The sequence below is a fragment of the Hemibagrus wyckioides genome, linkage group LG25 (genome assembly GCF_019097595.1).
Source record: "Hemibagrus wyckioides isolate EC202008001 linkage group LG25, SWU_Hwy_1.0, whole genome shotgun sequence".
NCBI lineage: Eukaryota > Metazoa > Chordata > Actinopteri > Siluriformes > Bagridae > Hemibagrus > Hemibagrus wyckioides.
The window spans coordinates 3598392-3614735 of NC_080734.1; the positions used below are offsets into that span (position 1 = coordinate 3598392).

The window sequence follows — 16344 nt, forward strand, 5'->3', positions numbered from 1 at the left end:
CAATAAAAAATGATTCACTAAAAAATGCATTAAATTTAAATGAATCAGAGTATGAATGAAATCAGTAAAATGAATCAGAATAAAATGCATTAGAGTGAACTGAATCAGTGTAAAATACAATCGTAGAGAAGTGAATCACCAGGAAGAGTCCAGAGATCTTTTAAAATCTTAAAGCCAATTATGTTCCAATCTTCAAATGCCTTTTGTTATTATGCCAGATCTCTATAAAATTCATTAGAGTAGAACACACAAGGGTAAAATGAATCAGAACAAAACAAATCAAAGTGAAAAGAAGGAGAGAGAAATGAAGTGGTTGTGAAGTTGTGTTAGAACATCGTAAAACATTAGAGCCAATCACGTTCCAGTGTGTAAAGGTTTTATGGTGATTAGACCAGTTAACAGGAGCAGAGAGATTTGTTTTATGAGTCGAGGAGAGTAAGTGTGTACACATTTTCCTTAAACATTCACATAACCGTTTTGTATCGATTCATTTCTATATATCCATAATACACGAGGGTGGAAAACCCTGAGGACTCACTCTCATCGATGGCAGATTTGTTCTCGGCGTGGCTTTCGATGTCTTTTGAGAACCACTCGTTGAACTCCTCGTGAGAGTCGAACAGAGTCGGCATGATGAAGTGCAGCAGAGCCCACAACTGAAGAGACAAAGAGTCAGATTTATAAAATCCTCTCCTGATTCACACACACACATACACAAGCGCAGTCTCACCTCGGCCATGGTGTTCTGGATGGGTGTTCCCGTGAGCAGCAGTCGGTTTCGGCACTGGAACTGAAGCAGGATCTTCCAGCGAACGCTGCAGAGAAACAGAAACATCATCTTCATCATCCTCATCTTCATCAAACGGTAAAACCTAAGAAGACCTGTCATCACGTCTGAGAGAAACCGACACGGGGATCAGATGCACTGAGACAGACTTGAAAGCTTGGCTCCGAGTCGCTCGGCGGGGTAATCGTTCATCTTTCACCACAACAGAAGCTGCTGGTGCATGTGCTGTCAGGCCGAGCCGGGCACAATCTCACACGCCGTGTTTTGGACAGCGAGACGGTGTTAATGCATGCCATGTGAGGAGGAAAGGCAACATCCAAATCCATCCTCGTTTAAAGGACGCTCTTTAAAGAACACAACACTGCCACGGCCATCAGGGACGTCTGAGCTTAATGTAGTACATATGCAAAGGGGGTGGGGGGGGGCATATGTGAGTGGGGAAAAAAACAAATGAATAAAATACTAAAGAAAATATTGTTTTGAAAAGCACATTTTTACTTTTTTGTTTATCCAAATCTGGGAAAATATAAACCAAAGCATAATATTAAAAAAAAAATAAATAAGAAATAATAATAATAATTTTTAATGATATTATTATTAATATTATATATATATATATATATACATATATATATATATATATATATATATATATATATATATATATATATGTATATATAATAACAATAGCGTTTGCATGGAAGCTATTATTACTCTGCGTAAAAAAGGCAGTTCACCGAAGGGGAAAGGACATGTGATGTGAGCGAGTGTAAAACAGTAATTTTATTTATAATCATTTATAATCACACTCTCTGGTGTTTATAATCATTTATAATCACACTCTCTGGTGTTTATAATCATTTATAATCACACTCTCTGGTGTTTATAATCATTTATAATCACACTCTCTGGTGTTTATAATCATTTATAATCACACTCTCTGGTGTTTATAATCATTTATAATCACACTCTCTGGTGTTTATAATCATTTATAATCACACTCTCTGGTGTTTATAATCATTTATAATTTTTATTAAGCTAAATGCTACACTTCAGGGTTGCTAACAGAGACTACAGCGATATATTGTGACGTTGAGGATTGTGTGTTGTCGTGTATCGTACAGGAAGGTGTGTTAGACCCGTGTTTTTTACCTGGTGCTGCTCTTCAGAGCCTGCGCCTCGTCCAGAACCATGTACTGCCACTTGACCCGCTGGAAATACTTCACGTCCTGCACCACCAGCTGGTAACTGGTTATCACCACGTGGAAGGGTGCGTTCTGCGTGTAGAGCGTTTTCTACATACACAGAGCAACATCAGTTATTCATAATAAAAAAATTAAAAAAATCTCAATGGGTCAAAGTAACTCACCTGGCTCCAAAACTTCCTGATGACTTTACGGTCATGAGGGTTCCCCCAGTACGGCAGCACCTGTGTGACGAAACCCAGGGTTAATCCATTCATATCTTCACTTTACAAATACAACAACACTGCCCCCTGCAGGTAGATTCCTGAGTGACCGTGTATTGGGATGTATGGATGGGTCATGTGTTTTTCATTCAGAGGTAAAAATAGGACGAGGCAACCTTGTTTAATTGTTATCGGATCTGTAAATAGCACCAGTTCAGGGGGTTTAAGAAAAGCGGAAAAGCACAGCACTATTGAAAGGTTTCCAATGTGACTTCCTGTGCAGCTGCGACGCTTACCTTGAATTTGGGCACGAAGCGGGTGAACTCCTGGTGCCAGTTGTTGAGCGTGGACGCCGGAGAGATGATCAAGAAAGGACCCCAAATGTTGTCTCTCTGTAACACACACACAGAGAAAAAGAGAGAGAGATGAAAACAGGAAGGAGCTAACAGGAAAGTTTCCTATGCACCCAAGGAACAAGTCTGTCACATCAGATTCCACTTCCTCTCTCCACTGAAAGGCTGCAAGGATGAAAGCGTGCAGCTGGAGAATTCCTACTGACCCGAAACGTCGAGGATAAGTGTGAAGAGAAAAATGGAAAATGGAAAAAACGTTCTGCTCTGATGATTCATCCATGAGGAAGTGTGTTTATCGAGCCTGTCAGGATCGCTCCTATACAATCACGCCATTAAACTCTTTATATCTAATAGACAGTGTACAGAACACTGTGATTCACACAGCTGTCACAACTAATGCATGCGGAACATGTGGAAGGGGGCGGGGCTTTTAGCAATTTAATTTCAATAATTAAGAATCTGTGAACGTCACTTTTTCCAGTCTAGAAACTATATCATGCTCCACACACACACACACACTTCACTCTGTCTATACTTATTCAAATAAACACACTACACAATCAAAAACACATATTACTTTACACACACACACACAGATTCATACAGCACTGTATGTCTATATGGATTCAAACACACACACATACACACTTTACTGTATGTCTACACATATTCAAATACACACAAACACAAGTCACTGCACATCTGCACTGATTCAAACACACACACACACACGTCACTGTACGTCTCTATGGGAGACATGAGCTTTGGATCTGACATTTTCGAGGTTTAGAGAACTCTTGTAATGTAGCTATTTACTAATGAACTCATGATAATATATCATCATTCCTGTGTGTGTGTGTACACTGGCGTATTTGTCACTAGAAGGCTTTAATGAATAGAAAACGGTCTGATCTCCTAAAACATTGGTAAAAGAGAGGAATAAAGTGCTTATGGTTGCTCTGGTTGCCTTGGCAACTAGCTGTGGTTTCTCAGGTTGCTGTGGAAAGCGCTCACCTCGGCCAGGTGGGCCAGCAGGGCGATGCTCTGGACCGTCTTACCCAGACCCATCTCATCTGCTAGGATGCCGTTGATACCCTGAGACACACACGTACACACACAAAGGGTTAGAGACTGAGACAACACACACACACACACACACCTGTGTATTTCCCAGCACTGACCTGTTCGTAAAGGTTTGCGAGCCAGTTCATGCCCTTGAGCTGGTAGGCTTTGAGCTTGCCGTTGAAGATGGTGGGTTGAGGGATGTCCTCTCCGGCCTGGATGGAGGGATTAGACAGGCTGTAACTCTCTCCGAACCCGGAGCCGGAGCCACACCCACCTGCGACGTGGAGAGAAGCACTGCGGCTGTCTTTCGATTCCTCATCAAACTGCCTCGTCTGTGTAATGTGCAACACACACACACACACACACACAAACACACACACACTTTATGAAGTCCATGAGGAGAAAATGGACTAAAATCATGTCACAATAAATCCTCACTGCATGTGCTGCAGTTAATAAGCAGATTTGGATGTAACCATGGAAACGTGTGTATCACTCTATCACATCTCTAACACACCCTTTGTTTCTTCTAATGACTATTTTAATCTTTCTTTCCTTTGAAAAAATATTTTTAGGATATATTCTGTTTCATGGTTTCTTCTACTTTAATTTTTTTTTTCTATTTTTTTTTTCTGCTTTAATTTTCCTTGCTATATTACAATAATTTTAAATACAAAAAAACTCTTTCAAATTCCTAAAAAAAATTCACTTTAAAAAAAAAAAACCATTATAGTTTTGTTTTTTTTTCACTTCTGCATTTTAATAATTTCATTTCTTTCCTTTCACTTTTAAATTTTTTTTAATTAGTTTATTTTTTTTATTTCACTTTTGTATTTTAATAATTCCTTTTTTCTTTCACTTTTTTATAATTTCATTACATTTTCATTTATTTCCTTTATTTCTGTATTTTAATAATGTCCTTTTTTTCTTTCACTTTTTTATAATTTTATTATAGTTTATTTTTTGTTTCACTTCTGTATTTTAATAATTTCTTTTTTTATCATTTTATTATAGTTTCATTTTCTTCTTTCACTTCTGTATTTGAATAATTTAATTATTTTCTTTCATTTTTATTTTATAGTTTCATTATAGTTTCATTTTTTCTTTCACTTCTGTATTTTATAACTTCCCCGAAATCATAAAATTCCTACAAGATTGACTTTTATGTCTTCTTGTTTTTCTGCCTTTCCTATCGCCTTTCTCTTCTTTTTATGATTCCTTCATTTAATTTAATTTAATTTTTTTTTAGTCTTAAATGATCTCTATTTTTACAAAGATAAAGTTTTTCATAATCTACTTTTATGATTTCTTCTTCGGGAAATTTTAAAAAATATACTTATTTTGATTATATGATTTTTCCTGTTTTTAAATTGTTCTGTCAAACTCTTTTTGTCCAGTTTTATTATAAAGGTTTTTGTAGATAATAAATGAAGTTAAAATGCTATAAAGGAATGTTATCTCACTCTGGCTTGGTGGATCTGGTAGGCTTCTTTGGCGTTCCTCAGGGCCTGAGATTTGTAGTATTCACTGTCTGTAGAGAAACAGGGGGAAAAATTCAACCACCAGAGACACACACAAATTAAATAAATAAATAAATAAATAGATTGATTAATTAATTAATTAATACAGATAATAATAAAAAAAAAATCTTTACACAGGGTGGAAATCCGTGTACGAGTGAAACTCTCCACTCAAACAATCAGAGAATGTTTAAAAAAAGATTATTTTTAAAAATTAAAACAAAAATAAATAAATAAATGAATGAATGAATAAGTACATAAACGAACAAATAAATAAATACAAAAAAAGATAAAAATAATAACCTAAAACAAAATCCATTACACAGGGTGGAAAGCAGTGTTTATGTCAAACTCTCCAATCAAACTGAATTGAATTTAAAAATATTAATTAAAACAAAAAATAAATAAATTAATTAATAGAAGCCTTTCATGCTGGTGTTAATGAAGGGTGCCAATATATATTTTACACTGCAGAATAAACACACGGCCCTGTCGTTCTGGTCATCTCACTGGGACATGATACACAGATCAGGCTACTCCACTGGACAATGAGTAAGGCTGCAGGACCGTACCGTACTCCTCGTGGCCCACGTTGACCATCACTCCTCCGCCGATGTTGATCTGCCTCTGGGCGGCGCTCTCGTCCAGCTTCCTGAGGATCTCGTCCTGAGCGCTGTCTCCGCCCACGCCTTTGTGCTTCCCGCCCATGAAGTGAGCATACAGCTCCGTCTGCGTGATCAGGAAGTTCAGCTTCCTCTGCTGACGCTTAGCCTGATGGAACACAGGAAGAGGAGGAGCTTAAAAAATATACCAACTTTAATTTACACACTTCACACATGCACAAAAAATTATGTTAAGGAAAATAAATAAATAATAATAATAATAATAATAATAATAATAATACATGTATTTCTTTCAAACTATATTTATATCTTTAAACTTATTCAATATTTAAAATAATAAATTCCATATAGTTTTATAACACCAACAATAATAATTTATTTTAATTAATTAATTAATTATTGTTAATAATGAATAATAATTCATAATTAATCAGAACATTAATTCTGAATTTATCTGAATAATTTATCATTTCAAGCTACTTTTTTCTTTTAAAATATATTTTATATATCTTTCTAGATTTTTATATGAATAAATCTAATTTTTTTTTTAATAAATATCTAATTTTTATTTTCAGATATTCGCTCGTGTTCATCCTACAGAACCAGATTTTTAATAAAACAAAACTATTTTATTGTTTGTAAATTTTCCCTTTTAAAGTTTTACTTCAGCTATGCATTTTTAGACCAAAACTAATATTTACAACATTTATGACAAAATGATTGATAAACACTTTTAATTACATTAACCGTAATGCCAGGATCTGAAGATGCAAAAGTCTGTGTTTCATGTCATGAATGTGTGATATAAGATGTGTGTGTGTGTGTGTGTGTGTGTGTGTGTGTGTACCTCTCTCATCTCCTCGTCCAGTTTGCGCTGCTCTAGAGCCTCTTTCTCAGCGCGCTTGCGATGTTCTTTCTCCACTTTCTCGTACTTCTTCCAGTAGAGCAGCATCTCCTTGGTGAGCCGTCGAGCTCGAGGCAGCGTCTCCTTACAGTTCTTCTGGGCCTGGATCGCCGCGCGACGCACCTCACGCATGCACTGGTGGGCCAGCTGGAGACACACACACACACACAAAGTGTATATATTATATACATAAGATATATATATAACTTTTCATCCTCACAAGTGAAAGTATTCTATTTAAATAAATAAATAAATAAATAAGAAATTAAAATAAAGACTTTAAAAATTTACACACTTTAAAAGAATAGATAAAAATACTTTTTTATTTCCTAAATAAATAATCATTTCATTTGTTTAACAAGACAACACAGAAAGTGTTCAGGTGCAGAAGAAAAAATAAAATCCTAAAATAAAAAAAATGCAAAAATTTAAATAAAAATTGACAACTATATAATAAGTTCATAATTGTTTTTTAATTATTGAGTTATAGTTATATGACACCATGCCGCAACAAAAAAAATACAAATAAATAATTTTTTTTCTGCTAACATAACTTAAAGATTACAGTTAAACAAATAAAATAAAACTAAATATGAAAATAAAATAAAAATAATTATATACATTGAAATATAATTCAAATATATTAAATATTATTCTATATTTTTGTGAGGCTGTGTGCTGCAAAGCATAAAAAATATATAAAAACTTTTATAAAAAAATTATTTCAGTGTTATTTGTTATTACAGTGTTATTACAGTGTTATTTACATTACTAAAGTTGGTGTTTGTCTTCTTACAAAACAAATTTAAAAATTGAAATACAAGGAAATAAAAAAAATTAAGTTTAGTAAAGTTTTTACCTTTTTGGCGTTGGTTAACACAAAGTTCTTCGCAGAGGCTTTCTGCTTAAACACCTGAAAATGAATGAATGAATGAATAAATAAATAAATACATAAATAAATAAATAAATAAATAAATAAATAAATAAATAAATAAATAAATAAATAAATAAGCAAAAAAATGAACAGCTTTGAAAATGTATTATAAAGAAAAGAAATAAAAGCTGGTACTTTGGGGTTTTCCTTTTTGGCGATAGTGAGCCAGACTTTTCTCCTGCGGGCGTTTAACTGTTCGAGGGTCAAGTGCTTCTTCTTGGTCATGGGCAGAGGTGCATCATGGGAAAACTTGGCGAATATTTTGCTGACATAGGGCCGTCCCTCGCCGCAGAACTCCTCGCCTCGCTTCTTCTTCTTTTTCATCTTCTTTAACTTGGCTGTGGTGAAATCAAGGAGCTGTAAGTTATCAAGTTTATCTCACCGAACGTTCAGGATTATGTTTTTGTCTCGTCTATTTACCTTTAAATTTCTTCTCCTCCTTAATCTTCTTCTTCTTAGGCCCCAGCGTGTGGCGCTGCTGCTCGTAGAATGGGTCCTGAGTGGAGAGGAGACCGGCACTGTAGTACTGATACTGCTGCAGCTGGGGGGGGGGGCACAGAGACAGAGACAGACAGAGAGAGACAGCGACAGAGAGAGTGAGAGAGAGAGAGTGAGAGAGAGAGAGAGAGAGAGAGAGAGAAAGAGAGGGAGAGATACAGGGGAAGGGGTTGTACAGAGAAAAATCCAAATGAATACAGTAACAATAATAATAATAATAATAATACATTCAAAAGTAATTACAAACTAACACAGGTAAATAAATAAAGTTATTAATACGCAAGAAAGCAAACAAACAAATAAATAAAATGCAAAAATACTTCTTGTACACTCAAATAAAATAAATGAAACACCACAATACCACAATGACATAATAATAATAATAATAATAATAATAATAATAATAATTATTATTATTATTATTATTATTATTATTATTATTATTATTATAAGTGTTATTATTATTAATGATTATTAATTATAAAATAATTAATTGTTATTAAATTATTAAATAAAAATTATTATAAAATAATTAATAATATTATGATCATTATTATTCATGTAGAGGTAAATACAAGCACACTAAATAAATTTAATAAAAACTTTTTGTACACTCAAAAATAAATAAGAAAAACATCTGTATAAAAACTCTACACATCAAATAATTAAGATTTTTCTTTCTTAGTTGTGACTTTTCAGCACTATTCTATACAGAAATATATCGATAGTTTAGTCAGATAAAGTGTGTATTTGTGTTTTAGCGACGACACGTTAGACACAGGGACTAAACACTGAGACACGTTAAAGCTACCTCGACACGAATCGAACAGAAAGTCATAAGAAATGAAGAGGAAAAGAAACATGGGCTTCTGACGAAGAAATAACGTTATCTGTATCAGCTCAGGTGTGTTTGTGTACCTCTCGGTCGACCCGAAACTTGCTCTGGTGCGAGCGGGTGAACTTGTGCAGCCTGAGCATGTCGTGGAGTTCCTCTCGGGTCAGGGAAAAGTCTGAATCATCCGAATCTGTGTCTGAATCCGTGGTCTCGTCGCTGAGCAACACACCCTGAGGACAGCAAGAGGGAGCAAAAAAAATCAACAAAGGTGGGGTGTAGCCTCCTAGTCAGTCTTTAAATATTTATACTTTATTTACTTATTTATTTATTATTATTTTAATTTACTATTTATTTATTTATTTATTTAAGTATTTATTTATTATTATTATTATTATTATTATTTTAATTTACTATTTATTTATTTATTTATTTATTTATTTATTTATTATTATTTAAATTTACTGTTTTTTAATTCATTCATATAATCCTTTAATGTCCTTTAATATCATATAATATCATCATCATCATCAACACTGAACATGGAAATATTTATTTCAAAAATATTGTTTAAAAAATGGCTGCCATAATCAGTGGCTTTGTTACTGTATGGCTCCATGTAATGTTTTTAAGTCACATGACCTGGTCACATGACCAGCCCACGCTTCACACAGAAACTAAGCCAACTAATCAGTACGAATCCCATCTGTTCCTGCATAGATGAGCTGTGTGTGTGTGTGTGTGTGTGGTGTGGTGTGTGTGTGTGGTGTGGTGTGTGTGTGTTGTGTGTGTGTGGATACCTTCAGCCATTTCCTGCTCTTCCTCAGCTTGGTGAAGTTGTACAGACTGGCTTTGTCGGCTTTGTGTTCTGTTAGAGGAGATGAACAGAGATACCGGAGATGAACAACACTGAGACACGGAGTATCATGTGAGTGTGATTATATAAAAATATATATAAAGTGTGGGTGATGATGCGTACCCTGAAGCAGAGCTCCATTGAGAGTACCACACTCTGCTCCTCCTCCTCTTCCTCCTACTGAGCTCCTTACACCCTCCTCAGAGTCAGATGCCTCTTCCTTCACCACCAGCACCGGGGCATGAGGGTTGGAAGGGGCCAGAGACGGGCCTTCGCCCAGACCATCATCACTGTCATCACTGAAACACACACACACACACACACACACCATCATTACTTGTAACTACAATATCAGTTTAAAGGTCAAAATCACGCGCGTGCGTCTGTCTGTCTGTGTGTGTGTGTGTGTGTGTGTGTGTTTGTCCTAGTCAACATCTAATCATCATGAGCTGACATCGAGTCGCTTCTCTCGGCGCTATGTCAATCATCCAATAAAAAAAATTAATTAATTAATTAATTAAATAAAATAAAAATAAAGAATTCAGAAAGAAGTCACAATTACAGTTGAGAAATAAAATTCAACCTAATACAAATATATATATATATATATATATATATATATATATATATCTATATCTATCTAACTATATATATATATATATATATATATATATATATATATATATATATATATATATATATATATATTTATATATATTTATTATTTTTCACATCTAGCAATGAACACATTTTAATGTATACACTTTTAATAAATCAATATTGATAAAATAATAAATGAAATTATTTGAATAAATTAATATTAATGAAATAATGGATTAATTAATTTTTAAAAATTAATTAAAAAATGTAAATAAATATTTGAAAGGATAAGTGTGTAATAGGTTATTAGGTTAAGTAACACAACAGGTGGGTTTTAATTATTTTATTTTTTATTTATTTTTTGCAATTTCCCAGTAACACGCTGTGCTTTGTTTTGTTTTTCTTTCCTTATTTTTTTTATTTTTTTTTTTTTATAGAAAATTAAAGAAAGGCTGATGACGAAACACAGACCTTCCACAACTGTAAACAGACCAAAAGTATAATGTGTTGCCCTTTAATAAGCTTAAAATTGGTGAGTGGTGTAAGAGGAATAAAACACTTCTACGATAATTGCCTTCACTTCTTCTGATTTTTTTTTCATATTCTATATCTTTATTTGCAGATTTGAGTGATTCAGCACTGGTCCAGCTGTGTGTGTAAACAGCTGTGTAGGTGAATAATTACACTGTGGGAGTGATATGATGTCTAAATGCACTAAAAACTAGCTAAAAAAAACCCTGCTTCTAAATTTAAGACAATTTAAGACTTGGTTGCCAGGTTACAGGTCAGTGGGTGGTCTCTAACATACACTATGGAGTCAGAGCTCGTAATCAGATTAACTCACACACACACACACACACATACAGACAGACAGAGGGCTATTCTACCTGGATATGTCCCGGTTGAAGATGGTGGAGGAGTGTCGGAGGAAGGCGTCGAGGCGGAGCGAGCGCTCCAGGTGCTGCAGGTGCAGCGGTTTGGCCAACTTGAGGCAGGTAGAGGCTCCAACGCCATCCTGCTCCGAGGCCATAAGGAGACAGAACCGATCCCGGACCCAGCAGGGCTCTCACTGCACAAAGACAACACACAGAGAAGAGGGAGAGTGTGGGTCAGGAAATTAGATGGAAGGAGAAACATGACAACTACATGATGGATTTAAACTTTACTTTTTATGGGATTGGTGAAATTTTTTTTAAAAAAGGCTCACAGAGATCTGTTATTTAGTTCTATAGAGAACCTTAAAGTTTATTAATAATCATCTTTCATTATTGAGAGAGTTTAATTTTAAATAAAAGTTTAAATATAAAAAATAAGGATTTATAACATTTTATTTATTTATAAATAACATTTATATTATTACTAATAAATAAAATATATTTAATAATATATTATAATTTAATTCATAATAACAAATAATAATAATCATAATAATAATATTTATATTATTTATAATTGGTTTTTTTTTCCTTTTAATTTCCATCATATTTCACTCTGACACTATCATGACACAAAAATCGAGAGTCATATATAAATATAAATAAGTTTGTTGCACCATATTACTGTAAACTAGCCAGCACTGTCATCTCTAATAACTTTAAATCTACACGTTTCTGTACAGATATGCAGCTTAGGGAAGGAGTCTCCAGCGTCAGTGGTTTTAACAGTCCGAGGTAAAACTCTAACTTTAGGTTTGCAGATGAATTTATGCTTTAGGGTTTCTCTAGAATGTGATGTGCTTCATTTTGTTCTTTTTATTTTATCTGATTAACTTTAAGAGAGAGAATAAAGAGAGATTGGTGAGGGGCTGGGTCTTTATAGCTGCTATAACGTGAGAGAGAAGGATGTCGTTCTTTAATAAATTGAAATTCACAAATTGCTGGGGTATAAAAGGAATGAAACACTATAGTGACTCTGCTTCATCACATCACACTGTGCCTGATTATTTTACTATAACAGCATGACACAGGAGTGAGTGTTTTATTACTTACATAATCGATCAAGGAAAACAAAAATAGCAAGAAAACATAAGCTTGGGTGATAAACGTGGATATAACTGGATCTAACATCCGGATTTTAAAATCTGACAGATCATTAAAGCTGTAAAAAGTCACTACTGAAAATTAACAACTACTTATCTGACGCTTTGTGTAAAATAATATCTGAATGCACTTTGTTTTACTGAGTGAAAATGAGCTTACTACGCAACATACGCTTTCATGCCAAAAGTATTGGGACACCCCTCCAGATCATTGAGTTCAGGGGTTGTTTTTCAGGGGTTGGGCTCAGCCCCTTAGTTCCAGTGAAAGGAACTCTTAATGCTTCATCTTCATACCAAGACATTTTGGACAATTTCATGTTTTGTGGGAACAGTTTGGGGATGACCCCTTCCTGTTCCAACATGACTGTACACCAGTGACCAAAGCAAGCTCCATAAAAACATGGATGGTTTGGTGTGGAGGAACTTGACTGGCCTGAACAGAGTCCTGACCTCAACCCCATAGAACATCTTTGGGATGAATTAGAATGGAGACTGTGAAACAGACCTTCTCATCTAACATCAGTGACTGACCTCACAAATGTGCTTCTAGAGGAATGGTCAAAAATTCCCATAAACACACTCCTAAACCTTGTGGAAAGCCTTCCCAGAAGAGTTGAAGCTGTTATAGCTGTAAAGGGGCGGAGCAACTCCATATTACATTCATGTGCATGTAAAGGTCCCAGTTTTGGCCTGGCTCACAGTCTCCACTCTAATTCATCCCAAAGGTGTTCTATGGGGTTGAGGTCAGGACTCTGTGCAGGTCAGTCAAGTTCCTCCACACCAAACTCACTCATCCATGTCTTTATGGACCTTGCTTTGGTCACTGGTGTACAGTCATGTTGGAACAGGAAGGGGTCATCCCCAAACTGTTCCCACAAAGAGCATGAAATTCAAAATGTCTTAGTATGAAGCTGAAGCATTAAGAGTTCCTTTCACTAAAACTAAGCGGCCGAGCCCAACCCCTAAACTCAATGATTTGGAGGGGTGTCCCAAAACTTTTGGCAATATAGTGTAAACCATCATAAACATTGGATTTTGTTTTATTTTCATCCAGAGAATGACCTATAAACTCGTGTTTCTACATCTTTACTGGGATCACTCAGTGCTTATTTCTGCACGAGGAGATTTAACAGAAGTGGAAATGCTGATCATGTAAGCAGAAATTTCCCGACTAACAACAAACGTTTACATGAGAATGTTTTTTGTTTCTTAGAAGCATCACAAAATTTTAAATTTCAGTTTTAATCCAATTTTAATATTTATTTATTTGATGTATGTTCACACCCAGAGTAACGCTGTCCTGTTTCCAACATCACCCTCGTGTTTGTGTTTACTTGTTTATTCAGTACAGCCACCATCTTGAATTCCTCTTCACACACACATTTTAGTATTTTATTCCACATTTATTGAGCCACAAGTGGCTAATTTAACCAAAAGGTTCAGGAAACACGACTTTAGATGACTAATAGAATGTGAGATCTTAACATTTCCATATGAAATATTTTGCTGTTTAAAGCTCTGAAAATGTATACACTGTCGGAATATAAATGGTATAGTTGTGCATATTAATAGACTCTGGTGTTTATCAAAAAGAATGGTGTAAAAAAAGAAAAAAGGAGAATTTTAGTCATTTTTCAGGCTTCACAAAAGATCTTACAACAAATATTGCTCCATATAAATTATTTCTAATTGTTATGTGAAGTGATATTTTTATGAAAGTGGCCAGTCTATTTTGGTAGGATGTTGATTTTTCTTGTTACAAATGATAGTTTCTTATTTATTTATTTTATTCATTTCTAAATATTTTTGGGTGTGCAAAAACATTGATCCGACTCCAACTTCTGTGGAATCGACTCATGGATCGTTAGTATCGACTCTCCGTTGCCAAATAGGTGGAAACCGAGAATCGACCCCCGGCTCTCGTGCTACCAAATCACCTCTCCGATTCTAAACCTAGGGAATCGACTCCTTTCATAAAAAGGTTCGGTTTCCAGCTTTCACGTTGTACCTGAACTACACTAAAGCACGAAATATCACTACTAAAACTAATCAGCTTGGCTATTGCTATTGTGTATTATGTTAAATCTAAGCTATAAACTGTGAATGAAGCCCCCCCCCCTAAAACTCTGCCGATTAGCCGATTAGCTAGCTAGTCCACAGGCTATACGGTACTGTATACTTAAAGGAGCTAGCCGATTAGCTTTCCTGCTAAGTTAGCTCGCCTCGCGCGCACCACTGACGCGCTAAGTTAGCCAGGCTAATGTTTAGCGAGCTAATATCCGCCTTTAACTAAAGATCCGACACTTTGACACGCAGGTTAGCCTGCTAGCACAATTCAAACGAAATAACGTTAAAAACGGACGCTGCTAAATAGCAACCCGTTGTGTATATATCGACTCCGCTGTAGCACAGCTCAGCTACTTAACCTTGAGCGGTTAGCGTTAGCGCGTGAGCTAGCATAAGTGTTTTATCGCATTTGGAGGTTTTGCCGTGCATATTTTTTTTTAATTATTCAGACAGGCCCTGTCTCTTTAAGGCCACATCCACGGGGGCAAATGATATAAACTGGGCTTTTATTATTTGTTTTAAGGCTCCATTTTTTTTCCATTCACGGGCGGACACCCACACACCGCCGCACGCGCGGCTCTCTGTCAGAGCAGGAGAAGACCAGGCCACTGCTCTCCCGATTCCTCTTCTCTAACTCTTTCTCCCTCCCGGCCATCTTACCCCCAACGCTCCCCCACCATGTCCCTCATAAACGCAGGCTCACCTCGTCGCCCCGTGTCCCCCCTGTTTTCGTTCCGTCTCCGCTGCTGCCGACTCACAGCGCCGCTCTGTCTCCAAAATGGCGCTTGTGAACAAGGAGAGAGACTGAGGCGGTGGACTCGGCAGCAGCAGAGAGGCGGCCACTTTCAGTAACCGAGCGAGCAGGGACAACGGCGCCATGGCGAGGACAGAGCACGGAACAGGCGTTAGTAATCAACCGCCGAGCAGGCGCCAAGACGAGATGATCGTTCGCGCACGAAACGTGGGCTCCATTCAATCCACATAATACACTACACTCACTATCATCAAAATATAAACACAGATAACGCCTTTTCCTGGCATATTTTCGCTCTAAACCAGCGATGAGGATTTCTGCAATCGATCAGTGATGCCTTGTACACTCACAAGTTCTCAGGATGTGCGTGTGACGTCATCGTCACCGCTTCCAAATATCGCGTGATTTCGTAGGAAGCTTTCTTTTTATATTCATTATAAACTTCTTAGGATTCATGATTGTGTATGCAGGTGTACACACTATAATGATAATAATAATATGACACTGATTCCACAAATATAAATATATATATAAATATATACTCATGATATTAATAAATCGGACACATTAAAGTGTAAATATTAAAGTGATGATGACTAATCATGACTCGATAATCGTTTGTCCGGTATGTATTGCGATATGATGTATGATATTAGGCGATACTGTTACCGTGGACGCTTCTTCCAGCCATGGGCCATGTTTGTAGATGAAAAGTCATGTTGGTGTTGGACTGACTGAGTTCTTTTCCCCATGCTTCTAAACAGCAGAGTGGATCACTTTCTCTTTAGTCGCTAGTTATTTTGCTCTTCGCTATAAATACTGAGTTATTTATATTTCTATTTAAAAAAGGCTTTTATTTGTTTATTTATTTTTATCAAAGCAAGCTAGCAAACGAGCCGTGTTTAAATTTATGTAAATAAATGGCATTCAATTTGATTATTCCAATATAGGAAAGCACCAGAAATATCATGGTAAGTTAAATAAAATAAGTCGGCTTCATTATTCTGAAGTGTTAAATTCTATATTAGTAGAAGAGCAAATAAATAAATAAATCATCTGTATAAAGTAATAATAATAATAATAATAATAATAGCAATAATAATAA

At 35.6% G+C, this 16344-nt stretch overlaps 1 protein-coding gene across 1 annotated transcript in view; it reads right to left on the reverse strand.

Annotated features, from left to right (window-relative positions):
- The window catches only part of ino80 (INO80 complex ATPase subunit), a 47147-nt gene extending 31786 nt beyond the window's left edge, over window positions 1–15361 (reverse strand). Inside the window, exons 1-18 of the mRNA XM_058379590.1 lie at window positions 15189–15361; window positions 11268–11449; window positions 9904–10079; window positions 9725–9792; window positions 9011–9157; window positions 8015–8135; window positions 7730–7932; window positions 7520–7573; window positions 6604–6807; window positions 5706–5904; window positions 5077–5144; window positions 3730–3945; window positions 3563–3643; window positions 2492–2587; window positions 2157–2216; window positions 1940–2082; window positions 731–815; window positions 539–656 (exon numbers count right to left, since the gene is read on the reverse strand). Coding sequence (XP_058235573.1) covers window positions 539–656; window positions 731–815; window positions 1940–2082; window positions 2157–2216; window positions 2492–2587; window positions 3563–3643; window positions 3730–3945; window positions 5077–5144; window positions 5706–5904; window positions 6604–6807; window positions 7520–7573; window positions 7730–7932; window positions 8015–8135; window positions 9011–9157; window positions 9725–9792; window positions 9904–10079; window positions 11268–11410 — 2182 coding nt within the window. The 5' untranslated portion in view covers window positions 11411–11449; window positions 15189–15361. The remainder of the gene's footprint in view (window positions 1–538; window positions 657–730; window positions 816–1939; window positions 2083–2156; window positions 2217–2491; window positions 2588–3562; window positions 3644–3729; window positions 3946–5076; window positions 5145–5705; window positions 5905–6603; window positions 6808–7519; window positions 7574–7729; window positions 7933–8014; window positions 8136–9010; window positions 9158–9724; window positions 9793–9903; window positions 10080–11267; window positions 11450–15188) is intronic.
- Between the last annotated feature and the right edge of the window lie 983 nt (window positions 15362–16344).